The sequence below is a fragment of the Siphateles boraxobius genome, unplaced genomic scaffold (assembly GCF_051911475.1).
Source record: "Siphateles boraxobius isolate OS27281-9 unplaced genomic scaffold, OSU_SipBor_1 20, whole genome shotgun sequence".
Taxonomy (NCBI): Eukaryota; Metazoa; Chordata; class Actinopteri; order Cypriniformes; family Leuciscidae; genus Siphateles; species Siphateles boraxobius.
In genome coordinates this window covers 11074587-11089748 of record NW_027508811.1, presented here as the reverse complement: position 1 = coordinate 11089748, position 15162 = coordinate 11074587, and the positions used below count along the sequence as shown (strand labels likewise).

Here is a 15162-nt window from a genome sequence, read left to right as displayed (position 1 = left end):
TTTAATTTTATATTTCTAGCTATATTATATTTCTATTATTTTTACATTTTCCAGCTTTAACTTATATTAATTTCAGTTTTATTTTTCTAATTATAGTTCTCCAACCTAAACTTATACATTTTTAAGTTTTTCATCTAATATTTATATTGTATTATTAATATTGTTATTCTGAGACGGTGTTTATTTCACGATATAATGACATGTCTGCATACCATTATTTGGTTTCAGAGATCTCGTAGAGTCTGGGTCTCTCAAAAGTCAGCCAGATGTGGTATGTATTCTTATAAGGGAAAAACGGAGATGAAACATTCCATTCTAATCTAGTTAAGAGGAGGGGTGGGTTTATTTAGGCTAATTAGAGCCAATGGAGAGTCTCTTGAAATTAAACATATTGCCATCCTGTTATGCAAATTTTGATGTTGGGAGTAATAAGTAATAGTAACAACACAGTAATAAGACCAACCTTTGAGTCAAATAATGCCTGTATAAACTGATTCTATTGTAAAAGGACATTTGAGTTTTTAAAGGGGTGAGAAAAGGCAATTTTAGGGCAAAGTCTGCCCCCTTCTCTTCCTCTGCATCCACGTCTTTTGAGACGAAGCTGTCAGTACTGTCATCCTAAACGCATGGTGACTGAGTGGCCTCCTGAAGACGTGCTCAAAAAGAGCCAGCCGCTTCCTGATTGATGGAAAATGAGATGGGTCTGTCACTGGACCTCCCTCAACACAACCCCCCCCCCCCCCCCCCATCCCCCCATCCCCTCCCCTCCCTTTTTTGTATCCTGTTGTGCCCCCTTTGAGCCCATCCCCCATCCTGCCAACAGAGTGGCACTAGAAGTGGTGTGTAGGACCGACAGAGAGGAGTTGGGGCAATACCCCTGTAGTAACTTATATTCAGCTCCATCTTCTCCCCCACTAATACAGAGGGGTCGCCTAAATCAAGAAAGCTGAGACTTTTTCCATTGTACCAGCGGTGTGAATGCCCATGGTAGAGCCAAACATCTCTGATATTGGGAGAAATTCCATTTTTGAGAAAGTTGTCTGGGGGAACTGGACTTGGCATCGTAAGTTTTGATGTCCATAGAGAAGTCTTCATAGGCTGTCATTAATCACATGACAAACACGCTTTCTTATCACAGGATTTTAAAACAAGTTTTACTGAAGATCTTAAAATAAGACTTATCACATATCCATTACCACATATAATCACTATATATTATTTTATTAACATAATATTTTTCTATATGTAAAATACATTTACTCTTCCATGAGTTTGTGGTCTTTATAAAAAAAAAAGGGAAAAAAAATATTTTGCAAGGACACAATTTATGATATTACAATGATTCATTTTAAATTTTCTATACATCAAATAAACTTGAAAATAAATCCTGGTGTCCTCAATTAAACAGCACAACTGTTTTTAACATTCATAATGTTTATTGAGCACCAAATCAGCATATGATAATGATTTCTGACGGATCATGTGACACTGAAAACTGGAGTAATGATGCTGAAAATCCAGCTTTGCCATTAGGAATAAAGAGATGAAAGACGACCAGAGACGACAACCCAAGGATGAGTCGAGGGAGGAGCCAAGGTGACGTGGAGGCTGACGTCAACTGGTGGACAACTGACGGAGCCAATGGATCCCAGGGCGCCGATGGATCCCAGGGCGCAGATGGAGAAGAGCGACATCACTGGCACAGGAGGCCTGGGCTATGCCCGAGGACTGAGGCAATGCCGGTATGATTGAGGACCGAGGCATACCAGAAGGGAAATAGGAGCCTTCTGCAGCCGTAGGGGTGGAGGAACGGAGCGTAGCGGAAGGTCCACAAGTCCAGGGCGGAGGTGGAGTGACGACTGACCAAGGGGGAGCCGGTGAGACGAGGGAACTGAGGGAACCAGGTGAAGCCGTAAGGCTGAGGGTGTCTGGTGCTGCTGAAGGTGGGAGGAGCCAAGGTGGAGTCGTTAGGTTGATGCCCCGAGACAATCTGAGGCCGGAGGCGGAGCCACTGGATCTATCCGCTCAGGCGCTGATGGTGGTTGTAGGACCTGAGGCTCGACGTGAGTGCTTGGCATGAAGGGCTGACAACCTCCAGCAGAGGGCCGGAGAACTGGCTGAGCAGGGCGGTGACTTAGGAAGATGAAGGCTAGACAGGGTCGAAGGTAAAAATACATTGTCCATACAGGTGTCTGTGCTGTCTAGAAACAGCGATGAAAAATCTGAAATGGGGTGGGAGACGATACCTCTGCGCTAAAGTCAATCAGCTAGTCCTCAGTCTCAAAATCCACCAAAATACCCTCGGCAACTGAGGTCATGGGCTCACACACCTGGTCAGACTCACTGGATGGCTCCTCTTCCAGGGCGGGGGTCCATGCTGACCTCTTATCTTCGGGCACTGGCTGACATGTTGCGTGGCAGCTCTCCATCTATGAGGGGCTTGCACGTTTTCTCTGTGGTCGATGGTGGTGGAACGGACTCTGGGTCCAGCTGTGTTCTGGACCAGGGTTTAACACTCTCCAGATACCGGATGATAGCGTCCCTCCAGTTCAGTCCAGAGGTGTCTGGGAGGTCGACGGAGTGATGGTAATTAGCCCCAATCCGGAACAGTGACTTCAGGGTCTTGTCATCAAAGTGGTTGGTGACAGCAAGAAGGCAGAATTGTCCAGTGCAGGTTAAAAAAATCCTGGCTCTCACGAGCCAAAATAGAAAATTGTGCTGCATATTCCATTTGATCAGTTGTTCTGTCACCAGATGAAGATGAAGGAGATTTCAAAAATGTTTTTATTAACAAAACGGTCTCTTAATAAAAAAAAACTCAGGTAACCCATGACAATGATAGCAACATAACTGTGTGTAACATGCACACACAAAGAACAACCAACAAACAGAGTTCAATTTGATTCCCATTGAATCTCATTTGTGACTTTGAGAACATAGATGATAGATAAGCATAGATGATTGAGATCTCTTTTTAAGCCTGTCTAATCAGTTTTTCCATACCCTTTGGCTTGTTGTTCGTATTCCGAGATATAAAAGCTAATTTTACACATGCATAGTTGATCTACTTTAGATAGCACTTATCTGTCAATTTCCTGTGCCTACATGATTTGAGCCTGCTGGTCTTTGAGTGTTTAGTTGCTATCCATCCAAGAGGAATGCATTGGAAGTCATTCAGGCAGCTGTGTGAAACATAAATTAACCACTCTTTTTTTTAAATCCTCGCTCCAGATTACACATTTAAACAAGATAATGCTGATCTTAATGGCTTTAATAATAACCACATAACAAGCTCACACATGTCCATCATAGGAATTCAATGAATGTGCCTTTTTCAGCAGGTGTGATTGAGGTGTTTTTGTTATGTTTCAGGGTGATATATCTGCAGGTTAGCATGAATGAGGGATTGTCCTACATCACAAGTTCAGTGCACATCACTACTGCTGAATGTGTAAGTACATCTGTCTTCCTTTGACAAAACCACTTCTGCCTGTAAAAACCTGAATGGCAGATTGGCGTCACAATGATTTTACCCTCTATGAATGTCTTATCAAATACTATTTGACGTTGTTTGCTGTCTACAATTTGTTTGGTTCTTTTTCCTTTCTCTCTTACCCTTTCTTTTTCTCTTATGAGGTCTCCTCTGCTTTCTTTCATCAGAGGAGTCTGGTTTTGTCACGTAAGTTAATATTAGCAGCAGTAAAAAACAAAAAACAAATTCCATCTCTTGGAGCAGCCATTTGCCCTGTTCTTCATTCTCCTTACCTGTTCATTTGTGTTATGCCAATAAATACTCCTGAAGATGTATTTTTGTATCCCTCTGAGTGCAGTTTGATGGGACTATCCTGTTGATCTCATTACTGGCTGTTTTCCTGTTGTTGGGTCTGGTTCTGATGTGGTGGTTCTGGCCTCTGTGCTGTACAGTGGTACGTCTGTACATCTCACAGGTCGAAGCTGTACATAATTAACATTTACAGTGGTAAAGAAAAAGTGTTTTTACAATTAAAACACGATTTAAAATGTATGAATGTCATTGCATAAGATAACACAAAACATTGCATTATGTTAAAGACTCACAATCACACTTTTCAGCCATAGCAAAAAATGTATGCAAGCAGTTTTTCAGCAGTTTAATTTGTATTATTGGTATTTATAAATCATGCATTTATTTGTTTTTCACAGAAAATTAAAAATGTTGCTATCATTTACTCTCCCTCAAGTTGTTCCAAACCTGAACGAGTTTCTTCTGTTGAACACAAAAGAAGATATTTTGAAGAATGTTAGTAACCAGTATTTTTTTTCCTATTACCGAAGTCAATGGCTACGGTCAACCGTCTGGTTACCAACATTCTTCAAAATATCTTCTTTTGTGTTCAGCAGAGATATTGTTATAGATCATGCATTAATTTGTGTTATTCACACATTTAAACAGTAATTTGACAATATTGGTATATTAATAATAATTATTATTATTATGCTTTATGTGTTATTCATACCAAAAACAATGATTTAACAATGTTGTAACATTCCCCCTGTGACATTAACTCTGATTATGCTTCATGCAATGTAATGCTTTTATTCTTTATAATATACTATTTATAGTGTTTCTGTTTGTATTGTACTGCTCTTTGCTTTGATTACATTCTTTCGCTGAGAATTATTTTTCTTTCAGGTCATCAAGGAAGTGCCTCCACCCCCTCCCCCTCAGCCCGTGAGTCTAACTCCCTTTAACCTCATTTTGTGCTCATGTTTGTGTATGTGTGTATTTAGGCACAGTATACACTCAAATGAACCATGGAAATTTAGAGCTGATATGAATCCGGAGTCAGGACAATAAAAAAAAAATGATTGCACATGATAAAACGACTAACTCTCATAAGCTGAATCCAGTGCGTTCCAGAAATGCCATAATTTCTTGTAAACCACATTCCCTAACACTGCCAATATCAGCTACTAAATAGGAGTGCAACTGCTTTGAAAAACTGTCCGTCACCATTTAAGGGCATTTTCTATGGCACAGCCGTGTAAATAAAGACAAGTGAGCAGTGTAAGTGGACACAGTGTGAACCACAGGCTCAACCACAGGATGACTGAATGGCAAAATTCAGGGAAAAGGGCTCATAATGATCCTCTTGTGTTTGCTTTGTTTCCAGAGGTCAAAGGCAAGCAGTCACTGAGGCTGATAGGAAATAAAAGAGCTTTGTGGAAATGGCTTTAGTGTGTGCATCTGTGCTGCTTACCACTGAAAGCGCAAACAAGGAGCTCTGTCTCTAAGGCTTCTCTTTGATTTGGAGACACAATGTGGTTGCTACTTTTTTAGCTAACATTATTTGACAGTGTCTTTGTGTTTATTCTATCTGTGTAGGCTAATGTGTTGAGTTTGCTAACGGCGAATTTAAAGGGATAGTTCACCCAAAAATGAAAATTCGGTCATCATTTACTCACCCTCAAGTTGTTTTAAACCTGTATTAATTTCTCTCTGCTGCTGAACACAAAAGAAGAATGTCGGTAACCAAACAGTTGATTGACCCCATTTACTTCCATAGTATTTTCCCCCATACTATGGAAGTCAGTTGGGCCCAGCAGCTGTTTGGTTACCATTATTCTTCAAAATATATTCTTTTCTGTTCCATAGAAGAATGAAATTCATACAGCTTTTGAACAACTTCTGGGTGAGTACATGATAACAGAATTTTAATTTTTTTGTCCCTTTAAAAGACACTTCCAACAAAATAAACAGAAAAGGAATTTTTACATGACTTTGAATCATTGTCATTTTGCTAATTTATTTCTAGTGTGATATTAGTTTTACAAAAGTTTTGTGTGCTCAACAGGAGTCCGATGATGAAGATGGCATGGCTAAAAAGAAATGGCCTACAGTAGATGCATCCTACTATGGCGGAAGAGGAGTTGGAGGAATCAAAAGAATGGAGGTGATGCATATTTTTGTACACGATATGGCTTTATATAGGGTGTCATTTGATCATAGGTTAACACAGGCCACAGGGGGATGAAGACCACACGTGACGAGTGATGTTATGAACCCTCAAGGCACTAGAACACATCACTGTGACCTTAAATGCTCCCTGTCTGCCTGGTGCCAAAACTACATCATGTGACATCATAAGACATGCTGATGCCTGTAGATTTACTCCTGTAATTTGCAAATGTAGCAATATTGGACATATTCATTATTGTTCTTAGTAAAATACACACCTTTTTTACAGCTATAGTATATTAGTGCACTTCTTAAACACAGTAGTGTTAATGCAAGCTTGCGTGAAATGTCTTTTGCTCTCCGGATCATTTAAACATGCTGCAATTACGGCTTCTTAATATTGTTTGCATGTGGAAACAGCCATTTTTCTATAGTTTGTGTGGTTCATAAGTGGACTGTGTTCCATTGGTCTTTAGGTGCGCTGGGGGGATAAGGGCTCCACGGAGGAAGGAGCTAAACTGGAGAAGCCAAAGAACGCTGTGGTGAAAATGCCTGAAGACGAATACGAGCCCTATGAACCCAAACTCAGAAAGCCTTGTGGGCGCAGACCGGCCCATCACAGAAAGTGGTACAGTCCTATTCAGGTACAGGAGTTTTTTCCATAAAATGTAATATGAAATCATCTGTCTAATTTTTGAAATGTTTTAAGGTCAAAAGGTTTTAATAGAATAATTCTATGTGTAATAGGGGAAACTGGATGCTTTGTGTGCCCTTTTCCGTCGAGGATACGACCAGGTGTCACTCATGAGACCCCAGCCCGGAGATCAGGTACAACCATGAACCCATTCAATTTACAGACCCAATTCCTTCTCCAAATAATGGCCTGACAATTTGGCTTGAATATTTCATAATATTCCTCATAAGCAGGATCTACTGAGCTTCGTAGTGCTTTGTTTATCTTATTTATTCTAAGAATAAAAGGCTCTTTTGAATGACTGAATCCACCTCCAGTGTCATCTGCAAAGGAAAGAAATGTTTTATGTAAAATCCGGTTTGTTTTAAATTGCTTAAAGTATTTATGTTTTGAAAAAATGTATTCAATTATTGCAGGGTTGTTGTTGTTGTTGTTGTTGTTGTTGTTGTTGTTGTTTTTGTTGTTGTTGTTGTTGTTGTTGTTGTTGTTTTTCTTTATCTCAGAGCAAGTGTTTTATGTGGATTTTAGAAAAATTTAGTTTAAAGTAACTATTCTATGAAATGATGAATGGCTTTTCTCAAGAATTCACGTTCATTGTTTCTGTTCCAAAACCTAGTGAACTTCCTCCATAGGCAGCATCTTATCATAGACGTGATTGTTACGGCTGCTACCCGGCTCTCAAGATATCGAATTTTGGCCCAATTGTAATGCATCATTTGCATGCTTTTCAGAGACGCCAATCCCAAAATGCATTGCAAAAAGCTTTAAACATAGATTATCAATTCACTAACACTTATGGACGCATTAAAACGATCAAAATGGCAGTAAAGACATTTATAATATCACAAAATATTCCCATTTTAAATAAATTCTGTTCTTTTTAACTTCCTTTTTACCAAAGAATACTAAAACATGTATCACGTTTCCATGAAAATATTAAGAAGCACAACTGTTTTCAACATTAATAACAATGATAATAAGAAAAATTCTTCTTGAGTACCAAGTCAGCATTTACATTAAGATAATAATACCAGTAATTTGTGATCTTGTGGGGACATTTTTTTTTTTTTTGGTTCCCAAAAAACGGGAGTTTAAACAGTTAAAAACTGTTTCCCTGTTTAGGAAAACAGCTTATAAATTATAAAGAGTTATGTTTTTTGAAAATGTAAAAATGCCGGAAGTTAATTGATGGGGAGGTTTAGGGTTAGGGGATCGAATACACACTTTGTACAGTATAAAACAATGGTCTATGGAAAGTTAAGTCCCCATAAAACATGGAACACCCAACAATAAGAATAGATAAATAAAGAAAAAGAATAGATTTCTAAAGGATCATGTGACACTGAAGACTGTAGTATTGGCTACTGAAATATAAAAATACACTTTTCCATCACAAAAATACGTTACAATTTAAAATATTTTTAAATAGAAAATATTTATAATAAATTGTATTAATATTTTGAAATATTGTTGTTTTTACAAACTGTAAGTGCTGGCGTGGTGAGCATCAGAGACTCATTTAAAATAATAATAATTGATTCCATAGTGTAAGTTATCAATATAAATAGATTATGATTAAAAAATGAATATGTGATCCACAATTTGTGTGTTCTCTGTATGCTGAGATGGTGCTAAAGAAGGAAGTGAGGCAGTTCACTTGTGTTTGGAACAGAGCTGTTATGAAACTCCCTTCCCTCCTGAGCATGCTCAGTAGCCGGGACAGGAAATAGCAGTGTAATTACACTGCTCTTAATTCCTCCTCACATGGAGCAGTCGTGTGGCTGAGCACAATCTCTCATTATCTTGTGCCTTTTGTAAGGGACGTCCCTCAGTGTCTGAGGCCTGCTCTTTGCACCCCGCATTATTCCATCAGCACAAGCTGTGTCATGGCAACACATCTGTGCTTCTGTGAAAGGCATCTTTCATGTGGACCGCAGTGCCGCAGGCTGTACAGTACAGACTATAGGTCCGTTCCCATACTGTAGATGGACCGATCTGATTGACTTTAGGTTTATTCTTCACTGCTCTATAATGGGCCACTTGTCTGAGGGACCGCCAGTGTCCAGCTGCTCAATGTACTTTGCATGAGCTTTAGATGGTGCTGGTAAAGGCAGCAGACGCTGTAAAGGGCGAGGTTTGGATGGAAACAGCTGTGCCATTCAGGGAGATTTGGGGCGTAGTTGTGTGTTTCATGCCCACCTGCAACCCACTAGACAGCAGACACAAACAACTCGCTGTGCCCAAACAAGAACGGCCTAATCTCTATATTAGTCCTCATCTTTCTCTTTATAACTCTGTGCATTCCCTAGCTGTGACTGATCCTCTGTCTGTCTCTTTCTTTCTCTGTCTCCTCTTTGTCTTTTCTTCTGTTTTCTATTCCTAGCAAAATGCCTCTTATGTGTATGGCTCTAGTCTTGAGGAGTTCAAAGATGGATTGCATCTAAACAGACTATCATTATACTGCTTGTAAAGCAGCACTGTATTGATATTTGTCAAACACATTGGTTTGGGATTTGCTCTAAATTAGTTCACATTTTTCTCCCTTTATAACACATAGGCCTACTTAAAAATCCCAAGCATAAGTATAGTATAGTTTTGCAGTTAATTCAGCATTTATTCAGCAGATATTTTTATCCTGTCAATTTCTATATTTTTTACTTTTATACTTGACATTTAAAAAAAAAAAAGGTTTACAAGATTACTTTTTGAAAATCTCCCATTTATTTGCACTGATAGGATGCTTGTGCTTTCGAAGTGTAACAGCAATGATGTCATGGCATTTATTTGAATTCTGGATTGCCATTGGTCATGTTTCTTACACCTATTGCATACGGAACTGTTCTTTTTCGTTTGGTCAACTTATCCACAGTTACCTATAAAATAAGACAGTTACTACAGTTACTGTTACTACAGTAAAACTGGGGTAATTTGGATTAGCCAATATTGTTGATAAAATTTTTTGATTTTACTTCTGAACACAAAAGACGATATTTTGAAGAATGACAGTATCCAAACAGGCCCTGTTGACTTCCATGGTAGGGAAAAAAAAATACTATGGAAGTCAATGGGTGCCGTCAACTGTCTGGTTACGCATATTCTTCAAAATATCTTCTTTTGTGTTCAGCAGAAGAAAGAAACTCATACAGGTTTGGAACAACTTGAAGGTGAGTAAATGATGACAATTTAAATTTTTGGGTGAACTGTCCCTTTAAACATTAACATGTATAATCTGAAATAATGTAGATGAGTCCTAGATCAAACTTTTTACCCATTGGCTTCAGTGCACTCATTGTGATGCAAAGGTGACAGCTTTGCTTTATTACTCACTTATAGTTGTTGTGTAAAGAAAGAAGCTGTTGTTGTTGAAAGTCTTTGTCTGGCCAGTTTACAAGCTTCACCTCACATGCTCAGTATCTGCCCCCTCACGTCTGAGTGCCATCTACAATTGAGACAAAGAAACTCTGTGGAATAGAGAGTGTTTTTGTTTTGTTTTTCCTGATGACCCACAGGAATATAAAAGTTGTGTCAAGAAAGATTCTGTTTAACAGAAGGAAATGGCTTTTTAACATAATTTACGAGTCAAGGTGAATGACGCTCCTCCGATTGTTCTCGAGGATTCTCCTCTCAAGTGCGGTTCCACGTTAGAGTCTAACCCTCACGTATCCAATGCTTGGTGGTCTGATTTAACAGCTTATTAAACAGAGAGCCTATAACATGACATGGGGCCCATTTGGCAAAGGGGGAGCTGAGTATTATTGTGATAGGCTATTGTCAGGTTGTTGGGGGGTGGTGGTGATTGATTCACGTCTGTCTGGCTGGGGGGTGAAGCCATCACTTTGCCGGTCTTGTGCAGCGAAAAGGACAATTTGGCGAGCAGCACAGCAACAGGCCTGCACAAGGGTGAGCATATGGGCCCAATGAGAATGGAGACTCATGAATACTGTGCAGATGTGGGTGGAGGGAGTGGGGAAGAGAAATCTGTCCATATGGTGTTTTAACTACTGTGGATGACCCCCAGCAAGCTACAAGATTCTACTGGCTTTAGATCAGGGGTCTCAAACACATATTACCTGGGGGCCACTAGCAAGGTGCTGCTTTCCATCAGGGGCTAGTTGAACAGTTACAACGAATACAGGTGTTTTACAGCCTTTTTTAACTGTTTACAGTTATTGAAGCAGTTTTAATTTGCCACACAATAATAGTTTTTTTTTATTAAATAAATATTTAAAAGATTTAAATGTAATACATTTGTATCAGGTATTTCTGTTGTATTTACATTAAGATAATAATACCAGTAATTTGTGATCTTGTGGGGACATTTTTATTTATTTTATTTATAATATAATATTTATCTATTTTTTTGGTTCCCATGGAAAACAGCTTGTAAATTATACAGAATTATGTTTTTTGAAAATGTAAAAATGCCGGAACTTAATTAATGGGGAGGTTTAGTGTTAGGGGATAGAATACACACTTTGTACAGTATAAAACAATGGTTTGTGGAAAGTTAAGTCTCCATAAAACATGGAAACCCAACATAACAATCCTTAATAAAATCAAACCAAAACCGATCATTGCAGAAAGTGCTCTCTATATGAGAGGTGCTTAGAGGGAAAGGCTTAAAAATGACAGGGCTTGGTGAGGTTAACCGAAAGTGAAATGTGTTTCAGAGGTGGAGCAAGTTGTTACATTTTGATTTAAACTTTTTTTTCCTTAAAAAAAAATCACTACCAGTTACTATTAAAAAGTTAAATGGTATCTTAATTGCTAGCAATATGTTGACTTGTGTCACAACTTGTGACAAAGTTTTCAATCTGTATGTAAAGACTGAACAGCTAAAGAGAAAGATACATAAACTGACAGCTTTGCTTGCCAATCTCACATGTATTTAAACCATCCCAACACTTTCAGACAACAATTATAGAAAACAGACGTCTGTTTCGTATTTACTGTTACGGTTTCACTCCTGCATACTCAGTGATTTGAAACAACCCTTATTACTATAACACAATAAAAAGGCGTTTCCTGACTCAGTCCTCTAAGACCCTTGAACAAAAGAGAGGGAATCTTTCCTGTGACAATTTAGCTAGTGGCCTTTAAACTGTCCATCTGTTTGTCTGAGCTCAAACAGCATGGCAGAGACTGACTCCCCCTTTTACCGCTCTCCTTTCCACTCGAGTGAAAGTAATTCGAGTTCAGCAAGATCAGAGTAGGACACATATTAGTTCACACTGCTTTTTTATTGAAGGTGATAGTAACAATTGTTGTGGTGTTTGTGATTTCTTAGCCATGGCTGGCATGCTTTTCTAATATTTGATTGTTTACGATTCATTCTTTTAATAAGCATATTGAATATTGTGATTTATTTCATAAAGTACATTACTACCATACTCAGTATTAATACTATCTACAATATACTACCATTCACAAGTTCTTTTTTCAGCAAGTAAGCATTAAAGTGATGACAGTAATGACATTTATAATGTTACAAAAGATATTCTTGTTTCAGGTAAATGCTGTTCTTTTGAACATTCTAAGAAAATACATCATGGTTTCATGGTTTTCAGAAATATTAAGTAGCTGTTTTCAACATTGATAATAATAATAAATGTTTCTTGAGCACCAAACCACCACATTAGAATGATTTCTGAAGGATCATGTGACACTGAAGACTGGAGTAATGATGATGAAAATTCACCACAGGAATAAATTACATTGTAAAATAGTTTAAAAATAGTTTAAATACTAATATTTCTCAATATTGCTGTTTTTACTGTAGGCCTATTTTTGGATAGGAATAAATGGATCCATGGTGAGCATAAGAAACTTCTTTCAAAAACATACCTTTTAAAAGTTCAAGCAATTGTGTTTATTTATCACTTCGATTTCGAAATGTTTTATTACGTGTAGCCACGTATACTGTGTTTTAGAGGAAAAAGATTTAAAGCTTTGCCTCTATTCATGCACTTGCATATGAATACGTCACTTTTATTTAGACGCGACAAAAGTGGGTGTTGTAGTGGATCCTGAGTCATCCAGAGTTTCATTTTATGCACTTAATGAAGCGTAAAGTGGGTTTTAAATGGCTTTAGTCAGTCAGTCCCAAAGTTTGAACCCTCTCTGAATGATCAGCCTTGCTGACAACAATGAATCACTTCATCTTTAAGAATGTAAGTTTTCTCAGAGACCAGTGTCTTGTTCCAACACCGTTTTCACAAATAGCTATTATTCCTTAAGCGCAGCGCTGCAACTCTTCAACCCCACCCCCATGATTTTAGGGACAGAATTGCAGTTGACAGCTGAGTTTCTGAATGTCTGAAGTGCTGTGGGTTCATCTCCTGGGCATTTTCGAGTGAAAGCAAGAAAGAGAACTCAGCCTAGGATCAGCTGCACCAGCGCTTGAGCTTTTGTTTTTGAGTCCCACGCGTTTCGCGTTGAACTTGTCACCTCAGGGGTTAAAAATACAATGTTTCCATACAAAATATGTAAAGGGTTTGGGTTTCGTTTTATCCCCAGAAGTTATCGCTTCTGATAGCAATGAAATTTCAGCTTTGAACTGACAGTGATCCCACCATCTGTCTTGTTTCCATAGGGGCGATGCATCAACTTTACCCGGGTGAAAGCAGAGGAGCCAAGGTCACCGCCACGCAGCCACCTTCCACCTCAGCCGCCCCCTTCAGACCATCAGCCACTTATGCAGCCCCCGCCCAAAAGACCACCATCCCGGGGACCCTCCATCAACCGCCCACCCCCAAGACCTCCACCAGCCCGGGCCCCCCCAGGCCCCCACGGACCCCCTCCTTCACGACCTCCACCCTGCCCTGGGAACAGGCATTGAGAACAATGGAGGGCCTTCACAGCTACCCTAAAATCTCTCATTCAAATTTGTGATATTTACTAAAGCCACTGGTCTGCCACAGTTTCAGATACATGAGTTTGATGTTGATTTGGAGTGAATGAAATGTGGAGTATGTCTCTATGGAACACTCTTAAAAATGAAGGTGCTTTATTGGGATATATAGTTCCATGAAGAACCTTTATCATCCACAACATTTCCATTCTAGGGTCTTTATAATTTAAAAAGGTTCTTTTTATTTTTTTAAATGTTCTTCACATTTAGAAAAAAAAATATTTTAAAAACTGTTCACTGGAAGGTTATTTGGGGAACCCAAAATTGTTCTTTTCTGGCATCACTCTGGCAACCTTTACTTTTAAGAGTGTGTTCTTACTATAAACAGAGTGCGAAAGAGGGATTGCATCAATGCATGAGATTATTACACATGCAAAATTAATGCACTTAAGAATGTTGAATGTTGACTTTGGGTGTTTGTATTTCAGATTTTGCATGACGTTAGTGTGTCAGTATGACTACATGTTTAAGGCTAGTGGAGTGAATATGGTATACATTATGCCCTGTTTTAATTTGTAATATTAACTGGTCACATCTTTAAAAAGAAAATTTGACTTGCTGTGACTGCGGGGCAGTACAAACCTTTAATTTATTTAGCCTTGAGTTCCTGGTAGGCACTTGAATATAAATGACAGGGTGTCCACCACTGGTACTGGACACTTAGCATGATATTTTATATAATATATTTTGTGTTTTGCTTTGTGGATCATGGTCATTAATAGTAGTCCTATAAAGCAAGAAAATGTTAATGTTATAAATATCATGGGTTGGATTTTTTTATACCCATTATTCATTTTTTAATATAAATTTGTGTTTTTCTCCTATGATATGAGAAAAAGAACAATATTATCCCCATGTTATGTAAATGTATAAAAGATAGGAATAAATATTCGGTTCTAAAATTGTTTGAACTTGTGTTGAACATTGTTGCTTTATAGTTAATCACAGTTGTTCACTGGCAATGAAATGTGCAAAAGTCTAAGATTTATAGTTTATTCAAGCCTGTTTGCTCTTCTTTGAACACATTTAATTCTACAGATTATTTAAATTTGTGCAAATCTTACAAATATGGCCGAGAAAGCAACACAGCCAGTTTATGCGTAGCAAAACAAAAACATGATATATTTTTCCCAATGAAGTCATCCTCAAAGAATTTGTCAATTTCTAATATTGCATCATCTTTAAACATTTTGCATGAAGGATTGATTTTTCTGCTTAACGTCTTTATTGTGTATCATTTTTTTCAGTGAGATAAATGTGGGAGTGTAAAAGTGACAAAAAAACCTTGTATGGTGTGAAAAACAATATCCATAGGCTACTAATGCTTAGCCATATTCTACAGATTATGAGTTTGAATGACAAACTATAGGAGCTGCATGGTTTAGCTTTATTTTTCTGACTCCCTTTATTTCCACACATAACTTACAGTTCACTACATTCCGCTCTGTAAGGAATTAATACTCAGCAGGAGCTTGATGCACATCATGTAACATGACATGATTCATATGGTCTGATGACTGCAGCTCCTTTGGCTGGGTGCACCGAACACTCATGAGAAACATCAATGTGTTGACAGTGGCCACAAAACGTGGAGCCCTGTGGCAGCACTGGGGATGTTCC

General features: G+C 38.3%; 1 protein-coding gene across 2 annotated transcripts in view; it reads left to right on the top strand.

The window, feature by feature from the left end:
- Positions 1–14444, top strand: part of antxr1d (ANTXR cell adhesion molecule 1d) — a 32565-nt gene extending 18121 nt beyond the window's left edge. For both annotated transcript variants that reach the window (XM_077236729.1, XM_077236728.1), the window contains exons 12-18: positions 3373–3451; positions 3831–3926; positions 4673–4711; positions 5835–5933; positions 6415–6582; positions 6686–6766; positions 13225–14444. In XM_077236729.1, the coding sequence (XP_077092844.1) occupies positions 3373–3451; positions 3831–3926; positions 4673–4711; positions 5835–5933; positions 6415–6582; positions 6686–6766; positions 13225–13470 (808 nt within the window). In that variant the 3' untranslated portion in view covers positions 13471–14444. The remainder of the gene's footprint in view (positions 1–3372; positions 3452–3830; positions 3927–4672; positions 4712–5834; positions 5934–6414; positions 6583–6685; positions 6767–13224) is intronic.
- Positions 14445–15162: the final 718 nt, after the last annotated feature.